The sequence below is a fragment of the Camelus dromedarius genome, chromosome 15 (assembly GCF_036321535.1).
Source record: "Camelus dromedarius isolate mCamDro1 chromosome 15, mCamDro1.pat, whole genome shotgun sequence".
Taxonomy (NCBI): Eukaryota; Metazoa; Chordata; class Mammalia; order Artiodactyla; family Camelidae; genus Camelus; species Camelus dromedarius.
The window spans coordinates 46,409,219-46,432,321 of NC_087450.1; the positions used below are offsets into that span (position 1 = coordinate 46,409,219).

General features: G+C 34.0%; 1 protein-coding gene across 5 annotated transcripts in view; it reads left to right on the forward strand.

Moving 5' to 3' along the window:
- Positions 1–23,103, forward strand: part of ASXL2 (ASXL transcriptional regulator 2) — a 114,794-nt gene that overhangs the window by 72,799 nt on the left and 18,892 nt on the right. For 4 of the 5 annotated variants that reach the window (XM_064494682.1, XM_031466706.2, XM_064494680.1 and 1 more), the window contains 5 exons: positions 10,364–10,479; positions 12,419–12,557; positions 13,337–13,480; positions 18,219–18,382; positions 22,496–22,592. In XM_064494682.1, coding sequence (XP_064350752.1) covers positions 10,364–10,479; positions 12,419–12,557; positions 13,337–13,480; positions 18,219–18,382; positions 22,496–22,592 — 660 coding nt within the window. The remainder of the gene's footprint in view (positions 1–10,363; positions 10,480–12,418; positions 12,558–13,336; positions 13,481–18,218; positions 18,383–22,495; positions 22,593–23,103) is intronic. The other variant, XM_064494679.1, reaches the window with a different exon arrangement.

The window sequence follows — 23,103 nt, forward strand, 5'->3', positions numbered from 1 at the left end:
CCCAGCTCATTCATGAATCCAGCAAGCCCCTAATACCAAAACCAGACAAAGACATTACAGGAAAAGAAAACAACAGAGCAATGTCTCTCATGAACATAGGTGCAGAAATTCTCAACAGAGTATTAGCAAATCAAATTCAATGATGGACAAAAAGATTTATGCATCACTACCAAATGGGATTTATCTCAGATATGCAGGAATGGTTTAACATTAAAAGATCAATTAATGTAAACCATCACATCAACAGGCTAAAAATAATGTCGCATGATCATATCAACAGATGTAGTAAATGCATTGATAAAATCCAACACCCATTCATGATAAAAACTCTCAGTAAACAAAAGATAAGTTTCTTCTATGTGTGTATGCTTGTATATGCGTTTTAATGAAACATTTATTCTTACATGTTTTACATTTAGATTTCCAAACCACCTGGGATATTTTTGGATTATGTGAGATAAGGATCATGGTTTTTTTTCCCCCCATGTGGCTATCCAAATGATCCAGCAGCATTTTTGAGAAGACTCTTCTATCCTGCACTGCAGTGTCCCCTATATCATAAGTCAGTTGACCATACATACATTTATGGGTCAGTTTCTGAACTCTGTTATGTTCCATTGTCATTTTTTTTCTGCCCGTGAGCCAGGACCACCCTGTTTTAATTACTGTAGCTTTATAATTAGGTTTGATATCTAATAGTTTTTCTATTTTGTTTTTCAAGAATTTTTTTGTCTCTTTTGGCTCATCTCATTTCCATGTAAATTTTAGAATCAGCTGGTCAGTTTTCACATGCACTCTCTCTCATTAACCTGCCAGAATTTTGGTTGAGATTGCATTAAATCTGTATGTCAGTCTGAGTTCTGTTGGGTGTTTACATTATTAAACCTTTCAATCTGTGAAAGTGGCGCTACTGTATTTTCTGCAGTTTCCTTAATTTCTTTCATTAATGTTATAATTTTCTTTATATGGGTCTTATACTTTTTTAAATTAGATTTATTCCTTGACATTTTTTATTCTATTACAAATGGATTTTACATTTTTTCATTTCATAATTGTTTATTGCTGATATGTAAAAATACATATAGTTAGTTTTTATGAATTGATTGTTAGTGTCTGTAAAGGGGCTAGAATTCTATCCAGTTTGTAAGCTAACAAGTTAGTCTTACACTGGTTCATGCATGTTGACAGAAGATACAAGACTCCTGAATCAGAGAAGAAGGACTACCACTCACAGCATAGCAAGCAGTATGAACATTAGCATATTTGTTGTGTTGGTTCCTCTTTATCCTCCCAGGGTTGATGAGATAATGGACCCAGGTACATGGTACTCATGCAGTGAGTTTGTATCTTAGCCAAGGAACACTGAGATTGAGGGATTCAGTTAATGTCTCCCTCCCTCCCTTTCTGTTTTATTGAGATATCATTGATATACAGCAGTATGTAAGTTTAAGATATATGGTATATTGATTTGACTTTAATACATCATGAAATGATTACCACATTAAGTTTAGTGAACATCCATCGTCTCAGATATAAAAATTAAAGGACTAGAAAATTTTTTCTTTGTGATGAGAACTCTTAGGATGTACTCTCTTAACAGACTTTATAAAATAAAACAGCAGTGTTAATTGTATTTATCATATTGTATATTTGTATCCCTAGTACTTATTTATATTATAAATAGAAGTCTGTATCTGTTCACTGCCTTCATCTGATTCCCCTTACCCCAGCCTCTCCACCTCTGGTAAGCACAAACCTGATCTTTTCTTTTTAATGAGTTTGTTTTTGAAGTATAATTGACCTATAACACTATATTAGCCTGGTACACAACATAGTGATTCAGTATTTCTATACATTTCAAAATGATCACCATGGTAAGTGTGTTGTCCTCTGTCACCATACAAAGATATTACATCATTATTGACTATATTCCCCGCACTGTACGTTACACACCCCTGTGACTTAATTTATTTTGTGGCAAAGTGTATACCTCTTAATCTGCCTCACCTATTTCTCTTTTCCCTTCACTACCTTCCCTTCTGGCAACCACCTGTTTGTTCTCTATATCTATGATTCTGTTTCTGTTTAGTTATATTTGTTCATTTGCTTTGTTTTTTAGATTTCACACATAAGTGAAATCATACAGTAATTTTCTTTTGACTTACTACATTTAGCGTTAATACTCTCTGCATCCATCGTTGCCACAAATGACAAGATTTCATTCTTTTTTTTTTTATGGCTGAGTAATATTCTTTGTGTGTGTGTGTGTGTGTGTGTGTGTGTGTGTGTACATATGTACACATATACATACCACATCTTCTTTATCCAATATCTGTTGATGTGCACTTAGGCTGCTTCCATATCTTGGCTATTGTAAATAATGCAATGAACATGAACATAGGGGTGCATGTATCTTTTCTAATTAGTGTTTTTGTTTTCTTTGAGTAAGTACCCAGGAGTGGAATTGCTGGATTAGATGCTAGTTCTGCTTTTAATTTTTTTTTGAGAAATCTTCATACTGTTTTTCCATAGTGACTGCACCAGTTTACATTCCCACCAGCAGTACATTTGAGGGTTCCCTTTTCTTTACATCCTCGGCAGTACTTATTTTTTGTCTTTTGATGATGACTGTTCTGACAGGTGTGAGGTAATATCTTATTATGGTTTTGATTTGCATTTCTCTGATAACTAGTGATGTTGAGCATCTTTTCACATGCCTGTTGGGCAACTGTTATGTCATTTTTCAGTGCTTTTAAATAGTAAATGGAAGCAAGGCTGATTGGTCTGGGAGGAGTTGCTGCCTTCTCTCATGGTTCCTCACAGTTAATACAACCCAGGTGAAGAGCATTCAAGGACTTGCATTCCTGGCATACCCAGCAAGTACTTTTAGAAACACTGATGCCCATGGTGGATTGCCTCTGCCAACATTGATACTGTATCCAGCAACATTGCTAAATTATTATTTTTTTTTTAGTCTAATGGTTTACAAATAGGTTTATTATTAGGACTATCTGCATATACAAGAGTGACATAGAACTGGTAGCATCAGTCATCCTTTTCATTCTCTATAGTTATAAAGTAAAGTTTTGAATATTATGCCATTTTAAGAATGATGCTGACCAGTGGTAGGTTATTGTAGACATTCTTTATTAGATGAAGTTACTTCCTTTCTGTTTGTAGTCTGCTAAGAGGTTTTATAATGAACAAAAGTTGAATTTTATCAGTTGCTTTTCCTCATCTATTATTTCAGTATATTATATTTTTTCTTTTATTCTGTTAATGTGGTGAACTATGTTGGATTTATATATTAAATGGTAAACCATCTCATATTTCTCAGATAAACCAATTATGATATATTAGTTTTGTTTGTTTTGGGTTTGGGTTTTTTTTTTTCCTTTAAACACTTTATTTTTTATTTTTTTGTTTGTTTTTTGGGGGGGGACTAGGTTTATTTATTTATTTGTTTAACTGGAGGTACTGGGGATTGAACCCCAGGACCTTATGCATGCTAAGCAGTGTCCTCTACCACTGAGCTATACCCTCTCCCAATTATGATCATTATTAATCCTATATGTCACTAGATTCAGTTTGCTAATATTTTGTGTTTGACTTTTTTGTTTTGTTGATGAGAAAGATTAGCCAGTATCCCCTCACCCCCCCCCCCCCAAATAATGTCCTTATCAAAATTTGGTATCATGAAACAGATTGGTAAGTTTTTCCTGGTGTTTGGTTCTCTGAAAGTATTTATATAAGACTGTTGGTTTGTTTCCTTAAAAGATTTAGAAGAATTCACTGGTGGAAACCAGCTGGACCAGAAAATTTCTTTGTGTGGTGATATTTTACTTATAATTAGATCTTAACATAAATGTGGTAAAATATACAGATCGTTAAGTCCTCAGTTCACATACACATATGGGAATGTGAGTTAGAGTAAGTGAAAGTAATCAATACAATTCAGTGACCTAGAGGAAAACTCTGGCAAGAGTATATTAAAAATATTTTGTATCAGAATTTGAGTTATAGCCAAAGCAGTTATCAGGAAACAATTTATAGCATTGAATCAATAAAAATAAAATAAGCATAGAACTAAAAAAGCCAGGAAAAAAAGACTAACAAACCAATAGAAAGCTGAAGAAAGAATTAATAAAAATAAAATGGAAACTACTGAATGAGAAAAGAGAAAAATAGTAGAAACAGTTGGTTTTAAAATAAAATAGACAAACTTCACTAACCTAACTTTTTTTTTTAAGAGTCACAAATTCGGGTTGAAATAAATAACAAAACAAAACACTTAAACTACAAGACTTTTCCACAATGCTTTAAAAACTTAAATGAAATGGGATAATTTTCTAGGAAAATAGAATGTACAAATATTGAACCTGATGGAGATAGAAAGTCTAAACAATAAACTTCCAAACAAGCAGAGCTGTGGAAGAGCTCGTCTTCAAAGGAGCACCATACACACCTAAATGGGTTTTCAGGAGACTTCAACCAAATGTTTAATGATGAAACACTCTTAATATTTTAAAAACTATTACAGAGCAGGGAAAAAGATTGTCCAGAAACAGAATCTTTTTGGAAACGAATTTTCAAAACTTTCCAGAGTACAGAGCTGTCTTGTGAATGTTGAAGCAAAATCTTAAATAAAAGATTTAGTGTATAGAATCCAACTGTACATTAAAAATTATATGTCATAAGCAAATGGGGTTTTTGGATTATATGACTCACTACTGGGAAATCCATTATTATTCACCGTATTAATAGAGCTAATGTGTAAAATCGTATTTCATCTCTATAGTTGCTGATAAGGTCTTTGAGTAAGTTGAGTACTCAAACCCAGAACTGATAGATACTTTAACGTGATAACTTAGTTGAAAAACACTAGCAGCTTACTCCATAGCTAGAACAAAGAACAGGGTGCCTGCTATCTCAATTCTTATAAAACATGATGTTAAAGGTGTTTACTTAAGTAAGCAAGGGAAAGGAGGTGGAACAATAAGCAACAAGAAAAAGGGAAAACTACCTCTGTATAGATGATACGATTATGTATCTGACAAACTCAAAAGAGTCAACGGAGATAAAAACTGATTAAAGAAGGGAATTGAGTAAAGTGGTAGGATGTTAGTAAAATTAATGCATAGCAACTAGCCATCACATATATAGATAAAAATCAGTGAAAAAAGGGAACATATTCATAATAGCTACATCAGTAGCAACAAAAACTCTGAGCATGACCTTTGTAAGATCTGTGCAAAGGTCCTAAAACAACTGAATAGCCAAAAAGATGAAAATTCTTTTGTCTTTCACACCATGTTCCGGGATAATTTCTAAACAAATTAAGAGATATAATATGTCGAACATGAAATTAAGTCCTAAAGGAAAGCATGCATGAATTCCTTTTAAAACCTGAAAGTATTAAAACTTTTCTAACTGCTGTTTCTGGAAGCATATGTTTTTATCCTTTGACTTAGCAAACCCACCTCTAAGAATCAGTTCACGGGTAACACTGTCCACAATACAAAATAACGTAGCTTAAGATGAGTGCTTAAGAGCAGTGTAGACTTGAACATGCATCAGAATCACCTGGAGAGCTTATTATGATGCAGATTCCTGAACCCCAGCTTCAGAATTTCTGGTTCAGTAGGTATGGGCTGGGATCTAGTAATTTGCATTTCCATCTGATGTTTAGATAATGATGGTGATGTTCTTGGTACAGCACCTTAGGAACCACTGGTTAAAATACTGCAATAATAAGAGCAAAATACTAGAAGTAACTAAAATGCTCATCAGAGTCCAGTTGAAGAAATTATGGTACATCTGCAAAGTGGAATTTTATGTAGCTATTGAAAGAAATGTAGAGGATCCCTATGTTCTGTTCCCCAGGATACATTAATTATATTTAAAGAATAAAGGTGCTGGACAATTGAATACATGATTTTTTTTGTTTAAAGAAATGATTAAACATATTAAAAATATATATATACTATGTCTTCACCAAAACAAAAATACAAATAAAAAGCAATGGAAGGCTGAAAAGTAATATAAATGATTTCCTATAAGGGAAAGGAAGTAATAAAGCGGTGCAGACAGGGGAGGGAGCTAGACTTATACCGAAGTAACTTTTTATAGCTTTGCATAATTAAAACAACTAAACATTTAAAATGTCCTTTTGGGAGGGAATGGGGTACTAGCTCAGAGGTAGAGCGCATGATTAGCATGCACGAAGTCCTGGGTTCAATCCCCAGTATCTCCATTAAAAAAAAAAGTACTTTCTAGAAATATACAACTTAAAGCAAACTCAAGTATATGTCAAGTTTGTGGCATAATGACATAGATAAGTTGCTTTGGGATATATTTTAGGTGTAGGAGACCAGACACAAATCTTAAACTGCCTTCAGTAATTATATTGAAATTGTATATGAAATCAGATCTATAATAGAAAACAAATTAATAATTACAGTAATGCTATTAGAAACCAGGTTATCTGGGAAGAAGAAAAATGATAGAAATACAAATTCTGAGAAGTGAAATGACACTCCTATAATCGTAAACTCCTATTTGGTGTCTGTGCATGAATTTATTTAACTTTCTTTTTCAAAAAAGCTGCTTTTCTTGTTCAGATCGTTGAGAAGTTTTAGAACCAGTGGTAAACGAGTAGCATTAAGCACCCCTAGTGTGCAGTGCATGGTCTTTTAATATCATTTTAAATTAAAAAATATCAGGGCTCCGTGGACAAGTGGGTGATCCAAGTGTGGGCAAAAAAAATTATGCAAGATTTGCTTAGGACTCTCTTTCTGTGCCAAATAGCAAGGGAGCACTACTGGGACCGTGTCGCAAAGATGGTTTACAGCTTGAAGGAGCTCCCGCTACCCCCAAAGGGGACAGTTTGAGTGCCAACTTTGTAATAATTGCTTTGATTCAAACATTTCAAATATGTAGACATCTATTATGAGTTGATAATGATACTTAAAAAAAAAATCTGTTTTAAGTGCTGTATTAGTTTTCTGAGGCTGCTGTAGCAAATTACCACAAACTGGCTACCTTAAAACAACAGAAATTTATCTATTTTCTCACAGTTCTAGAGGCCAGAAGTCTGAAGTCAGGGTGTCAGCAGGGCCACACTCCCTACACAGGCTTTGGGGAGAAATCTGTTCTTTGTATTTTCTAGCTTCTGGTGGTTGCTGACATATTTGCCTTGTGACCACATCCTCCAGTCTCTGCCTCTGTCTTCACATGGCCTTCTCTGTGTCTGTCTTGTGTCTAAGGACACTTATCATTAAATTAAGACCCCCTGGGGTAATCTAGGATGATCTCCTCATCTCAAGATCCTTAACTACATCTGCCAAGACTCCTTTTCCAAATAAAGCAACATACCCCGGTTCTGGGGACTAGGACATGAACATGACTTTCGGGGGCCACCACTCAGCCCACTACAAGTACTTATTCTGAAAATTTACCAAGTTCAAATTTTGGTTGTGCTCCTTACTAGCTATGTCCTTTGACAGGCTAATTAAATTTTCAGGTATGTAAAGTTTAGGTAATATCACAGTATGCAAATATGTTTATTTAATATTTATGTATAAATATATGTCTTTGAAAATCTTTTCATAATTTTATTTGCATAGAAAAATGTCAGTAAAGAGCCTACCCAAGTGTATTATTTAGTTATCTCAGAGGGTAGAATTAGAGGAGATTGGGTGGGGTAGAAAGAGAAGTTGTACCCACCTTAGAGGGTAGTTATAAGAAGTCAATGAAATTCTGTTCAGCTGAACCTAGCACAGCATTAGGCACATAGACGATGTAATTCCTGGTTTCTCTAATAAAATTGTGTCTTGAAGACAATGTAGATACTAAAAGAAATGAGAAGAGATGAGTTTCTCAACATGTGTTAAAATCTTGTTTGCTGTCTGTCATTGTGAACCTTTAATATTTGGAAGTTAGAGCAAAGTTTAAGTTGCATAGAAATTATGAGACCAATACTTAAGGTTGTCATTTCTGGGAGATCTTCCTCATTGGTGGGTCTTAGAATTTTCTTGATTTATTTCAATTGGCTTTGAGATTCATTTGTGGTTTCATTTGCTAGAAAGGGCTTTTGCCTTAAACGGAAGCATTTCAGTTTGCTCTGGTAATTACATATAGCTTTATTGTCTCTTTTCTAGGCTGCAAAGTAGAATTCTCATCTTCTATAATGAGGTCATTTTGGTTTGTTTTATGTTTGTTTTCAGACAGTATTTAGGGCAGGTGAGGAAATGTATATTCTCAGATTTCTGCAAATAATTAAGAAGAAAGTAAACATAGTTAAATATTAATAGTTTTTAACTTTATTTTCATAATACCTCTTTAAAAAACATTGGTCATATAAAAAAGACAGATAATAGCAAATGTTGACAAGGTTGTGGAGAAATTAGAACCCTATACATTTCTGGTGGAATTGTAAAAATGGTGCAGCCATCTTGGAAATCAATTTTGTTGTTCCTCAAAAAGTTTAAACATGGAGTTAGTGTAATACCCAGCAATTTCACTTTTAGATATGAACCCAGGAGAATTGAAAACATATGTCCAACACAAAATCTGTCTAATGAGTGTTCTTCATATTATTTTTCATAATGGCCAAGAAGAGTAAACAACCCAAATGTCCATCAACTAGTGAATTAAAAAATGTGGCATATGCATATAATAGATGCATATGCCTATTTGATGATAAAAAGGGATAAAGAATTGGTACATGCTGTAAAATAGATAAATCTTTAAAACATGCTAAGTGAAAAAAGCTTGTCACAAAAGAGCACATATTGTATGATTACATTTATGAGATGTCTGGAACAGGCAAATGCATAGAGACAAAAAGTAGATTAGTGATTGCCTAGGACTAGGGGAATGGGTGAGAGGAAAGAGAAGTGACAGCTAACCAGTACAGGGTTTTTCAGTGGGTAATGAAAATTGATTGTGATGATGTTTGCACAACTTTGCAAATATATTAAAAAGCCATTGAATTTTACACTTTAGGCAAATTGTATGGTATGTAAATTATATCCCAGTAAAGCTGTTATTTTAAAAAATGGGTCAGCATCTAAGTGTACCAAGGATATGATTTCTTTTTGTTGCTCAACCATCTCAAGAATTATCCAGCTCCATTTTTGTATGTTATGATGAAACCTTTTTTTTTTTAATGCCACACTATTGTATGTCTGTCCTTTCCCATATATAAACTGTATTATAGGGCTTGGGATAAAAAGCTGAGGTTAAGTGATAGGTCACCTTCTTAATATTGTCTACAGTTGTCCTCCTTAAATGTTATCTACTGTGCATTCCTTTCTTAGAACAGCTAAGTGTCCATTGAAATGCTGTATTCCAAAATTTGTATATTCCAATGAACTACGTTTCTACATTTTCATGTCAAGTAGCCTCCTACCTACAAACTTTATATGATATCTTAAAGCTTGTTAACCATACCGCAAAATGCCATTTTTGCTGTCCAGGCCTTTTCAGTCCAGCTACTATGAAAAGAGAAGGCATTAGTATACACGGACTTTTCAAGAGTCTTCACTAGCAGTAGTGATTATTATTTTTATTATTAAGGGATCTGTATCAGCAATTTCTTGATCTTTTATCATAAATAATACATTGTCAAACTTTATAGAACATAAAGACCTAATTGGAATTTTTATAAGAGGTGTAGGCTCTTGAAGGGAAAACCCTCATTCACGTATGACTAAGGTTTGACTAACCTCTGATGATGTATAAAACAGCTAGTGATGAAATAGAGAGTGGTTACACCCTGTGCAAACCTACATTGATTCCGTTTGAGAAATCCTAACGCACCCTTTTACACTGGTGGACCTATAACTATTGATGTAAGAGATGAATATAAGAATTAAACCTGTGGTAGAGTTTCTGAGGTGGAATGGCCTCATTGCCTTTATTTTGAAGACGGGGAAAACTGGGATCCACTATGTCAGTCTAGGGCTCTTCCACTGTGTCATGTTACTATTAGACTTACCTTGAGAACATACATACTATCCAACAGGCTCTAGAATCTTTTCCAAGCTTTATCTCACTTGATGACTCATAGTTTATATTCTGCTTCCTGCTTCTTCGATCAATTCTATTGAAAAATTATAGAATGAAAAGTAATAAATACTAACGCCCATCCCTTCCCCATCCTATCATCCTTCACTAGAGCTTTCTGAGGAAATAAACTGAAAAGGGAGGCTGTTTGCAGTAGAACTCCAAAGAGAAGATCCTTTCCAAAAGTGTTTGGTCACAGTTCTTAATACAGGTAGCAGCTTATGATTGGGGAAGGAATGGTGCTTGATATCAACTCTGATAACAAAACTTCTCGTTGTTATTTTTCCCTCCCTAGTATCGTCTAGACTGTCACAGCCATCCTCTCCCCAGTCAGGCTGCCCATCACCCACCATTCCAGCAGGTAAAGTCATTTCACCATCACAGAAGCACAGCAAGAAGGCACTAAAGCAGGTAATGATGCTATTCTGTGTGTCAGAAGTATAATCTACTACCTTAAAAATGCACATTTCTGGCAATCAGTGAAAATTTCTTGAAAGGATGTTAAGTCCTTTTAAGGAGAAATTTTGTGCAGTTTCCCAACTTGTGTTTAATAATCTGTGCATGTCTGTGTTACAGGTTTATGGTAGATGTTCTATCATATTTGAAAAGTTCCTCATTAGTTTCCAGTTTGCTATGAGGGTTGTGTGTGTGTTTAATTATGAATATGTATTGAATTTTTCAGTTTGGTTTTCTTCAGCGTTTATTGAGATGATCAGGTAGCCTTTCTCTTTAAATCAACTAATATACAGAATTCCATGGCTGGACTTTATAATGTTAATCTATACTTAGCTCTCAGGAATAAACCCTATATGTTTGTTACATACTTTTTTAATATGTTATAGAGTTTTTTTTTTTGTTTTTTGTTTTTTTTTTTCAGGTTTTAGCTTGATTTTGTTATTTTTTTGTACCATCCTTGTACAATTTTGGGGTCAAGATTATTCTTAGCATCATAAAATAGGTTGTGTAGCTCTATATTTTTCTAGATTTTTGGAAAAATTATAGAACTTTCAGGGAAAAAATAATTTCTATAAGTCTTACCATTTAAAATTGTTTTCCTAGCATTCCAGTTTCATATACTATTACTGGTCTCTTGAATTTTTTCTTTTTGAGCCAATTTGGGGAATTTATTTTTCTTTAAAAATGGTCCATTTCAAATATTTTTCATATGTTGGTATAAAGTTGTACATAGTATTTATGTTTCTCTTTTGTTCCTCAGTTATCACATTATCTTATTTTTTCCCAGTGGTACTTGCTGACAGTTTATTTTACTGGGTTTTTCAGAGAACTAGCTTTCAATTTTGTTGATATGCAAATTATCCATAAATTTAAATTTGACTAATAATTAAGGATGCAGACTACTTTTATCTTCAGATTGGTATATAAATTAGAGCTTAATTATGATACCAAGCATTGGCAAGTATGTGGGAAAATGGCTACTCGTAGTTTGCTGGTGGAATATGAATTATTATAGCTATTTTGGAGACAAATTTTGTGATATTCATTAAAATTTACTAAAACTTTAAATGCACATATCCCAGGACTGAGCAGTTAAATATTTGGAAACTTATCTTAGAAAAATGTATGTATTCATATATACAGATATGCACACAGAAAAATGTTTGCATTAAAGTTTGTAATAGCAAAACTTACAAGTAACCATGTGTGTGTATACATATATATAACATATATATGTATATATGAAACTTCATAATAAACAATGGTGTATCCCTATGCTAAATAATTATACAAGATTAAAAGTTTACTTTGTAATGAAGTTGTTCTGTATGTATAGACATGGAAACATCACCACACTATAATATTGAATCACTGAAATTAAATTGTGTTAACATGTATGGCATGATACCATTCATAAAAACATAGATACCCACAAAACAATAGTATGTTTTAATAGAAACATGAATATATATATATATACACACATACATAATGTAAGTGTAAAAAAAAGCTCAATAAGGAAAAATTAATTGATGATTGTGGTTACCTCTGAGGATTGGGGAACAAGACTGAGTGATAGAATGACTGAAAAGATCTAATTTTCTGCTACTACAAGAATGAGAAGTCCATGCCTTACTGGTGATTTTTAAGTTCTAAAAAAAGTTAATGAAGAATTTTCACATTTATATAAAGGAGAACATTGGCAAAAAATATCCAAACTCTTAAGGGTCATTAATGCCGTGTGTTTAATTGGTTTAATTCAATTTTTGTCTACTTTGATAGAGTTTAAAGAAATTGGATAATCAGCATGCTCCTCATGACTTAGAAAGAAGTCATTTATTTATCACTAAAACCTGATTTGTCTTGTTTCTTACAGTCAGTTTTCTCTTTACAGGCTCTAAAACAGCAACAGCAGAAGAAGCAGCAGCAGCAGCAGCAGCAGCAATGCAGGCCAAGCGTGTCCCTCCCCTCCAGCCAGCACCTCTCTCTGAAGACTGTCAAAGCATCCAGTGACTCTCTACCTGCCAAACCTGGTAAGCAGACTAGGTGTCTTTTCCGTGGAGGTTTCTTCCAGTATATATATATTTTGTATATACCAAATTTGTGTACTGTATCATTTGTTTTTAAATTACTGTATTTATTTACATACTTCTTGTACCACTGAATCATCAATATAAGTCTAGAGTAAACGGAAATTTATGCAATGCACTCTTTCAGTCATTTAAAAATACATCACTGGGATTTGCATATTAAAATGAGATCAATGACTAACTTCCACTTTATCTAACTTAATAATATTTGGAAGCCTCTAATTAGTAACTTCATAAAGCTGATACTCAGGCTGAACTCTCCACCACTTCTTTCCTTTAAAAATAAAAGGTTTTCCTAAGAATACGTGCTGCCTTAGAGTTTTCATTGGACATATCCACAGGCCTTTGGATTTTTTGTTCTAGCTTGTTTTTAACCTAAGCTGGTCTAGATGTAGACATTGTGTTTTATTACACAATTCACTTTGATGCCAGCTGATTATGAGTTTGCCAGGTTTAAACTTTGTCTTGCAGAACTTTGCCTTTTTGTTAGGAAGGAAATTTGCCACCAGAAGCAAATAATGTGCTGGGAGAAGGGACGAGATTTTATTTTACTTTTTGACTCTTAATTCTCAGACTCAAAACATATATGGGGGGGGGTCACATTGTGTCATGAATAACTTTTTTTAGTTAGTGTTAAATGATTTAATTGTTCATTTGTTTGATTGATTAATTTCTATCTATGACCTTGGTGTCACCAGTCTTTTGTATATTTTTTCCCCTAGCAGTATGGGAAGGAAAGCAATCTGATGGACAGTCAAGCAGCCCTCAGAACTCAAACTCTAGCTTTTCTTCTTCAGTTAAAGTAGAAAATCCTTTGCTAGGCCTGGGGAAGAAGTCATTCCAGAGATCTGACAGGCTCCACACACGTAAGTTGATTTACAAAGACTTGAATTGTCATGCTTTGTCAGCTCTATATTTGAAATTCATCAACTGGTTGCTTTAATTGCTACTTCTGGTTCACCTTTGAGCTCCTGAATATTTTCATGTTCTTCCTACCCTGCCCTTATCAAACTTCAATTCAGAATAAGATCTATTATGAGCCATTTTGTGGTTTATTTCTCTTCTGACAAGAGATTTCTTTATCTAGCATTATTTACATTTTATCTCTAGCTGTGTACAGAAAGGTGCAGAAGGGCTTATGATTAAACATGCCAAACCTTTTTCCTGCTCCCTCTGAAATCCTACTAAAATGAGAATATGGAAATACAAAAAATTAAACCCATAAGGGTGAAGAAAACAAGGAGACACCAGATGGACAGGCAATATCAACAAATTTTGAAAGATGACAACTGGATGGGTCTTTCACAGAGCTGAGGAGCAGATGCCAGCTAAGGCTGCAGAGCACCAGAAAACTTTAAGAATTGGAGATATCGTGTGTCCTAGTATAGAAGGGTGAGGCATAGGGTTGAAAAGAACCTTCTTTGAAAGTTAATAGGAAGCAGTTTGGTGCCTCACCCTAGCAGGAAACAGGAGGTTTAGTTTGAGGTAAAGTTAAACCATACAGACTTCAAATTCAGAGATACCACACATAGCTGAGGACAGATAATGAGGCAAGAGAGTGGAATCAGGGGAATCAAATAAAACACAAATACAGCTAGTGATCCTCCTGCTCACTTGGCCTCTGTAATGTTAGCAGTAAGGCGTACTTCTACCTCCACTACTTTGTTCCTCCTCCCCACCTATGCTCTGGTGGAAGATGGGGAATTGGTACCTAAAGAAGTTGAATAGCTTCAGAAAAAAATCTTCAGACAAATTTATAGGTTCCCAACTAAACAGAGATCATCTTGATCACACTTCTGTGGAAACTGACCAGTCTCTAGGACACACCCATGTACCCAAAATTTCCAGTCAGCCTTTTTAGTGCTTCTCTTTTACTTGTGATCACTAACGATAACCTTTGAAGAAAACCTCCCACCATGAGAGACAGAATCTGAAATACAGACTCAGAAGAAACAGACAATTCAATGAGAAAACTTTAAACTAATAACTTTAAAAACTATGATCTCCACAGGAAGAAATAAAAGATGGTTTTTGCATCCATGAAAGAACAATACTGTTTTAAAAATCAGAAAGAGTTCCATGATATTAAATAATGTGGTAGCAGAAATAAAAAATTATAATAGAAATACTTAAAAGTGAAGAAATTTCCCAGAACGTAGGTCAAAGGAGTGATTCAAAGGAAAGAGAAGGTAAGAAATTGGGAACATCAGTCTAGGCTGTCCACTATCTTAAATAGTAGGACCCTCAGAAAGAAAGAACAGAAATTGAAAGGGAGATAAATGATAACAGAAATAATACAAGAAAATTCTGTAGAATTGAAAGCCCCAGATTCCAGACCAAAAGTACCTAAAGAAATGTGAACATAAAGAAACCTATTCCATGGCACACTCTTTTGAAACTTTAAAACATCCAGTATAAAAGAAGAACCCAAAAAAGCCTCCAAAGAGAAAAAAATACTTCACCTGTAAAGATTCAAGACTTGGGATGGCAGGCATCTCAGCAGCAACGTAGAAGCTGTAAGACAGTGCAGCAATGCCAGCAAGATTCTGAAAGAAAGTTACTCTGTATTCATTTATATAGTCCAGACCCTTCTAAACTATTAAGTATGAAAGTAGAATTAATATTTTCAGACAAGTCCTTTGTAAAAATCTTGTTTGAGTCTATTTGGGATGGTAAATTATCTGTAAAGTTAACAGTTTTTATTCCACATATTTTGAAGACACTTTATTATTAGACATTTTCATGTTTAAAATCTTCCTAGTGGGTTGAACCTTTTTTTAATTTGCCTTATCAATCACTGATTAAGTTTTTTACGTAAGGTATCTTTTGTTTGGTATTAATAAAGGTACACCAGTTTTCCTATGGTTAGTTTTTGCCTGTGTATTTTTACTTTTTTTCATTTTTGTGGTTCACGTACATTAGATATTTCTTTACACAGCATATAGCTGGCTGAATTGTCTTTATTTTTAATCCAGTGTGTAAATCTCTCTTTGGTGAGCTTTTTATCCATTTACAGTTATTGTGGTTATTAATCTGTTTGGACTTTTTTTTTCTGCAGTCTTATTTTTTTCTGTTGATCTTTGTCCTGATTTCATTTTTCTTGCTTCCTTTTTTTTTTTTTAATGAATAAAAAAATTGGGGAGGCTTGACTGAACTTTTTTGCTATTTGTCCATTTTAATTCCTTCATTGTCCTTTTCTCTCTCTGTTGAGTTTGTTATACATTCTATTTCTGTTCTGCTAGTTCTAGGTGCACAACATGATGATATGATATATATATATAGTGTGAAATGATTACCACAGTTAACATTCATCACCTCACATAGTTACAATTTTTTTTTCCCTCAAGGTGAGAACTTTTAAAATTTATTCACTTAGCAAAAAGTAACCATCTTGATTTTCCTCCAGAACAGTGGGAGTACTCTGTAACAATTTAGCACTGATCTTTTCTGTCTGGACTTAAATAATAGTATCTGACATGTCTGTTCGTTGTTTTTAATCTCACAATCCAGGCACCAGAATGCTATTGTTTTATGCAAACAGTGATGATGTAGATTCATCTTCATGTCTGTCTTTCTTCATTATATTCCACCCCAGCCTTTTGCGGTGATTTTCCTTCCTGTAGTACAGTTTTTTGAGAACTTTATTTAGAGCATGTCTCTTGGCAGTAAACACCCTCAATTTTTTTTTCTTTCTGTAAATGTCCTTGTTTCATGTTCATTCTTGAAGGAGAATTTAGTATATATACCATTATAGATTCATGGGTATTTTTTCTCTACATTTTATAGTTATCCATTTGTTCTGGATTCCTTTATTAAGAAGCTTGCTGTTATTTTGTTCCTTTTAAAGAAATCTTTCCCTTCCTTATGGATGCTTTCAAGCTATTTCTTGGTCTTTCATGGGCAGTTTACTAAGCTGTGTCTAAGCATGGGTTTCTTTTTATCCTGCTTTGAATATGATACGCTTCTAGATCTTTAGGTTTGTGGTTTTCATCAGTTCTGGTAAATGTACTGCTGCAGATTATTTAAATACTGCCTTTTTTTTTCCATTCTCTTATTTTTTTCTTTCTGGGTCTCCAATCAAGCACTTATTAGACCGTCTCATTCTGTTATTCATGTTTCTGCTAAAACTCTCAAAATAGTCTATCTTACCTGTCTTTCCTATATTCTGGATAAATTGTTTGGCCATAACTCCCTCCTCTTTAATCCACTCATAGTATCTGATTTCAACAATTTATATCCTGTTTTTTGTAGAAATCCCATTTATTTTTTTTTAAGTCTTTGTGTTCATTTCTGATTATTTTATTCCCGTCTTTACAGTTACATTCTTTTTTTCTTTAATCAGTTTATACATAGCTATTTTGTATTCTATATATGTGACATTTTCAGTGGTAGCAGTACTTCTAGGTCTAAATCTTTTATTTCTGATTGCTGTTGACCCTGTCATAGTGGCATACCTTCTGGTTTGTTGGGCTAATCTTTGTTAGGCAGTGCTGGATTCTAATATGTAGGAATCCTATGGGCCTCAGTTAAGGGAAATCCTTTTGTAACCGGGGAGATTCCTTTTGCTTGTTGCAGGAGCCAGACGTTACATCTTGGATTGTGTAGCTTTTTTCAGGTATTCCTAATTGTAGAGTTTATGTGTCCTAGATTCCTATGTACCTTAAAATGTTGCTGTATATTGTTAAGTTTTCTTCTAATAAGATTATACTGATCTCAGCCCCACCAGCAGTATTCGAAAGTGGTTTTGCTTTTTCCCCACATAGTCCCATCACTGTATTGCAATATTTGCCATTTGTTAGACCAAAAGATCTTCATTGGTCTAACTGGCATTTCTTTAAGTATTAATACCTTAGCATCTGTTTATGGTTAGTCAACTGTGAGTTGCCTATTAATTCCTTTTGCTCATTTTTCTCTTGGTGATATTTGTCTTTTTTATATTGATTTATAAATGCACTTTTAATAAAATATCAAGAATAGTAACCTTTTCTCATGGCTTGGAAGTATTTTTCCAAATTAGCCTTCTATTTATAATTTTTTTTCCATTTATGTTTTAACCTTTGTGTACTCAAATCCATCAGTGTTTTGAAAGACTGAAACCTCCTAATTGTGAATAGATTTCCTGTAACTTCTAAGCTATTCAATCATAACATTTTTAGCTAATGCAAATTAAAATTGATAAAAATAATTCTCATGGGAAGAGAAAAAGGGCCTCAGTATGATTTATAGAGAGATTTGAATTTTTTTATTTCTTAATCATTCTGTGTTTGTGGCATTTATTATAAACTTCCTCAGTTCAATTTGAGAAATTATCGAGTCTCAAAAGTAAAATGCACTTTCAGTATGGCAAAAGGTTCACTTCTACAGACCTTATTCCATTTTTGCAGAGAAGATAAATTATATTCTTTTACCCTTTATGAATGATTAAAACTTGCTTTGTTTCATCTTGGAAGAAATTTCTAAGAACATTAGGTATTACCTTCTTCACAGTGTGATATTTTAAAGTACTTAGAATTGTGGGTTTTTTGCACTGCAGAGCAAGGTATAGTTTAGATAGAAACAGGAGTGTGAAGGAGGCTCAAGTGATTCTTCTCCGTATTTTTATAGGGCAAATGAAGAGGACTAAATGTGCTGAAATTGATGTTGAGACACCAGACTCCATTCTGGTTAATACAAACCTACGAGCACTGATCAACAAACACACCTTTTCAGTCCTTCCTGGAGACTGCCAACAGCGACTGCTTTTACTACTTCCAGAGGTGGATCGACAGGTACGTTAACTTCAGGCACGTTAGCAGTTTTATAACTCTGCTGCAGCTTCCTTCAATGATCACCTTTAGAACTACTTAGACTTTTAAAGTGGCTTTTTATGTATACCTGTAAAGAAGTGGCATCAAAGGTATTAGACAAGAAATAATATTTTTTGTGTAAGTGTTCTTAATAGGTTGGCCCTGTAAGGCTTTATAAAGGGAAAGAACCCTCTTACCAGAATGTCAGGATTATGGTAAATTATAAAAATTATATAAAATTTGTCTAGTTATTGTATTAGGATGTAGACATCCATAGAATACAGTTCAGGAGGTTAATTTGTTAATTTAATTCTTTAAATTAACAGTTAATTAAGAAATTAAACAGGGTTTTTTGAATGGATTTTTTTGAAAGGGTTAGGAATGTTAATTATTTTTTATTCTTTTGTTAAATTTTTCTAAAACAAACACTTGTTGCTTTAATAATAACTTTAAAAATCCAATATAAGTTATATTCATTAAAGAAAAAGGGAGCTTGACAAAATATGAAAGGTTTAGAAGAGTTTGGGCAGGGACCGGAGTAGTTTAGGTTGGTCAGAAGTAAAGTAAAGGTCCGAGACTTAGGCTTCCATCAGGGAAAGAGTGACTGGCATGTCACCCCTCCTTTTTGATCTTCTGTTTCCTCCTCTGCAAAAGGAAGATAAGTTCATCATGGTTTTATAAGATTTATTCGATTCTGAGACTTTTTTTTTTAACATTTTTTATTGATTTATAATCATTTTACAATGTTGTGTCAAATTCCAGTGTTCAGCACAATTTTTCAGTTATTCATGGACTTATACACACTCATTGTCACATTTTTTTCTCTGTGAGTTATCATAACATTTTGTGTATATTTCCCTGTGCTATACAGTGTAGTCTATTCTACAATTTTGAAATCCCAGTCTATCCCTTCCCACCCTCCACCCCTCTGATTCTGAGACTTTTTAAATTATGATCATTTCTAAATACCTACTATGTTCTAAGTAATTTGTTAGGCTCTCCTCCTTTTTTCTAGTCATTATAAAAACAAGATGAAAGGGAGTTGCTTTCCCTGATTTACAATGAGAAAACTAGATCTATTTCCTAGTTTATAGTAAGATTAATGGAGTGCAAGTAAGTTATACAAATCATTACAGTTAATTGACTATACAGTCAAAACTAAATCTTTGTCATTCTGAAAATCATCTTTCTACTGGGCTGTATTGATACCAATTTCATTTTGCTGTGAATTAGCACATGTAAAAGCAGATCAGCTTCCATTTCTGGGGAGTCCAAAGAAGTCAGGTATCCTACCAGCAGTAGGGACAAAGAAGTAAGTAAAACTGATCCTTCCCAGCTACTGTTCTCCTCAACTTAATACTTTGGGAGAAATTACAGCTTTGGGGATGCCCAGTTTTGGTTTGAAACAAGTTAGGAGACAAGTTTTGGCAGAATTTTTAGAGAATGTCTCTTCTTGCTAGGAATTGCTCACACCTCTTTTAAAGACTCAAGTTTTTAGGTTGGGAATAATACACAGGACCTAACGGGGAGGGTCTGTCCGTAGAACTCTAGTGCAAGTTTCTCAGAACTGTCTTGACGACTGGCCCTCATCCTCTCTCAGAAGGAGGATTGCCATGTGTAATTTTGGAATTAAAAAGGGCCTTGGAGCTTACCCAGCTTTCCATTGAGTGCAGTCCTGTAAGGTTACTCGCCTGTCTTTTTCAGTTCCTATGGTGGGAACACAGTATCTGAGAAATACTGCCCTTATGTATAGGGAGTATGGATTTTATTAGTGAAATTCTACTCCATTATCAGATGAAATTTGGAGTTTATCAAAAATTCTGGTTATTACTAGCATGAAACAATATTGGAGTGTATGTACCCAACAATGAACAATGGAAAAACATTATTTAGACCAGAGAAGGGAATAAGGGAGGGGCATGGATTAAGACACCTCTTTTCAGATTTATTTGAAGCTCTGTCTATGGAAGAGGTAAACTTCTTTGTTTCTCCAAAAAGCCGATTTTGGGTTAAAATAACTTTTTTTAAAAAACAATTGGACCTATTAAATTGTAGAATGGATTGACTCATTTTGGAGTAACTTGCTGAGCACAGGAATATTCAAGGAGAGGTTGGATGACCTGTTCTCATAGGGAAGCCTGTTACTCCTCTGCCAAATCTATAAGTACAAGTCAGCAGTCAGCAAACTATAGCCCACAGACCAATTTCAGCCCACTGTCTGTTTTTGTAAATAAAGTTTTATTGGCATACAGTGAGTCCCATTAGTTTGCATATTGCTTATACCTACTTTCATGCTACAATGGCAGAGTTGAGTAGTTGCAACGTAGACCATATGGCCTGCAAAGCCTAAAATATTTGTAGTCTATCCCTTAATGGAAAAGTTTACCAATTTCTGCTCTAGAGCCAGGGGGAAATAATGTTGGCCCAGATAGGTTTACAAAGTAAAGTGAGTTGAATTCCTTAGGGATTCCTTGAATCCCTAGGATGTCCAAATAGTTACCTAAATTTTCTTCAAAAAATTGTGACTTAAAACTTACATTTAGGTTTTTAATCCATCTAGAATATTTTTATATTGCTCTGAAATTGTGGTTCAGCTTTATTTTCTACTGACTAGATAGCCAGTTGTTCCAGCACTACATATTTTTATAACTGTCTTTTTGCAATTTGTAATACCATCTTTGTTACGCATTCTTTTCATTTATATGCAGTATGTATTTATAGGCACTCTCTCCTCTTCCACTAGTTTCTTGGTTCACACTAATGCTAGTAATAATAGTTTTCATTGCAGTGGCTTTGTGTAGTATGTTTAATAATTGGAAAGGCAATTCCCCCCTCTCGGTTTTTCATATTAATTTTTTTTCCATATGAACTTTAATATTTTATTAATGAAAAATCTGCATAGGGATTCTGGTAGGAATCTAGATATTAACTTTGAGGAGAATAGCAACTTTATTAAGTTTTTTTTCACCTAAGTTTTTTCAGATCTTGTGTTTTAGATCCTTAAATAAGATCTTATGGTTTTAAACCAAGATAGGCAATCCAAAATTGTAGTGCAAAGAAGAATCTTAAAACTTTTTGTCAAGACATCACAAATCAAGTCAGTAGACAGATAGATTGGGGGAAATATTTTTAAATTATATAACAACTTCAGTATGTATAACATGCAAAGATTTTTACAAGATAGTTAAAAATAAGCAGCCTCAAAGAAAAATGAGCAAATGAAATTGGCATTTCAGTAGATGGCAAATCTGAGTATTCAATAAACATGCAGAAAGATACACAAAACTCTTGTAGTCGGGATGAAGGAAATTTTTTTTTTAATCATTTCACACCCATTAATAGCCAACAGTTAAATCGCATGTTAACATCTCTTGGTCACAGGGAAAAGAGTATGCTCATATATTTCTAGTAGGAATGTGAATTGTTTTAGCCTTTTTGGAAAATAATCTAACTATCTTTAGTTACATACACACAAATATTTCTTTGCTTTCAGAACCTATCCCAGAGAAATACAAGCACCTAGTATATTCATCTTTATTGGAATGCTTATTGCAGCTTTGGTGATTATGGGAAAACACTGAAAACAAAGTGTATATTTATGGTTAGGAAATTGGTAAATGAATTGAGGGACATTTATACAATAAAACAGTCCACAGCTATTATACAGAAGTTAAAGCTATGCCAGTTGACTTGGAGAGACTTCCACATTGTTATTATGTGAAAAAAAAGTAAGTTTCAGAATAATGTATGTAACTTGGTCACAGTTTTATAAAACAAATAATGAACCTCTCAGAAAAAACCTCTTACCTCTGTATTTATTTGCAGATGATTCTTTGAGAATAATTAATCAATGGGGAATGAAATTGAAAGGCGAGGAAGAAGGGAGGAGAGGTAAAGAATAAAAAAAATTTTAGAAAGAAATAATATTACATTATAAAATAGAAGTATCCATAATAAGCAGCATGGTATGATATAGTCATGTTTCTATAAAATTTAATGTACATACATTGTTTTCTAAAAAGACAGGAAAGTCAAATTCCATATGATACATTTGGCTTTCTGTCTAAGCTTTCTGTGGCTTATTCTTTGACCCAGGTTGGTCCAGATGGTCTGATGAAGTTAAATGGCTCAGCCCTTAACAATGAGTTCTTCACTTCAGCAGCACAAGGCTGGAAGGAAAGACTTTCAGAAGGTAAGTGTTCAACTTCACGTGTCACCTAGGGTGTGTATGCACTTGGACAGCATGTTGGCACCCCTGCACCTCAGTGGGTATTTGCCCAGTTTTGGAAGGTAAAGGGCAGGATGTTTTGTAGGCTAGAGCTAGCTATTCTATGTGGAGCACATTGCTAGACTTTTATCTAGAGCATGTGACTAGGTTTAGCTCCAGATGGAGTCCAGCAACGTGTTCTTTTAAGGGTTTAAAGTCACCTGGGAAACTTATAAAGTACTGACTTCTAGACCCTATTCCTAAAGAGTGATCATTAATTCTAGCTTAATGCCTAGGAACTGAAATTTTAATAAGCAGAATATATAGAATTAGAGTTATTTTATGGTGCTGTGAAATCATGTTTTGGTAAGTGGTGAGATAACCTCTTACTGCCCAGTCTCAAACTAACAGTAAAAAGAGTCACTAAGAACATTTTTTTCAGAAACTGCTATATTAAGAACTGTTTCACATACTGTAAAATTCACCCATTTGAAGT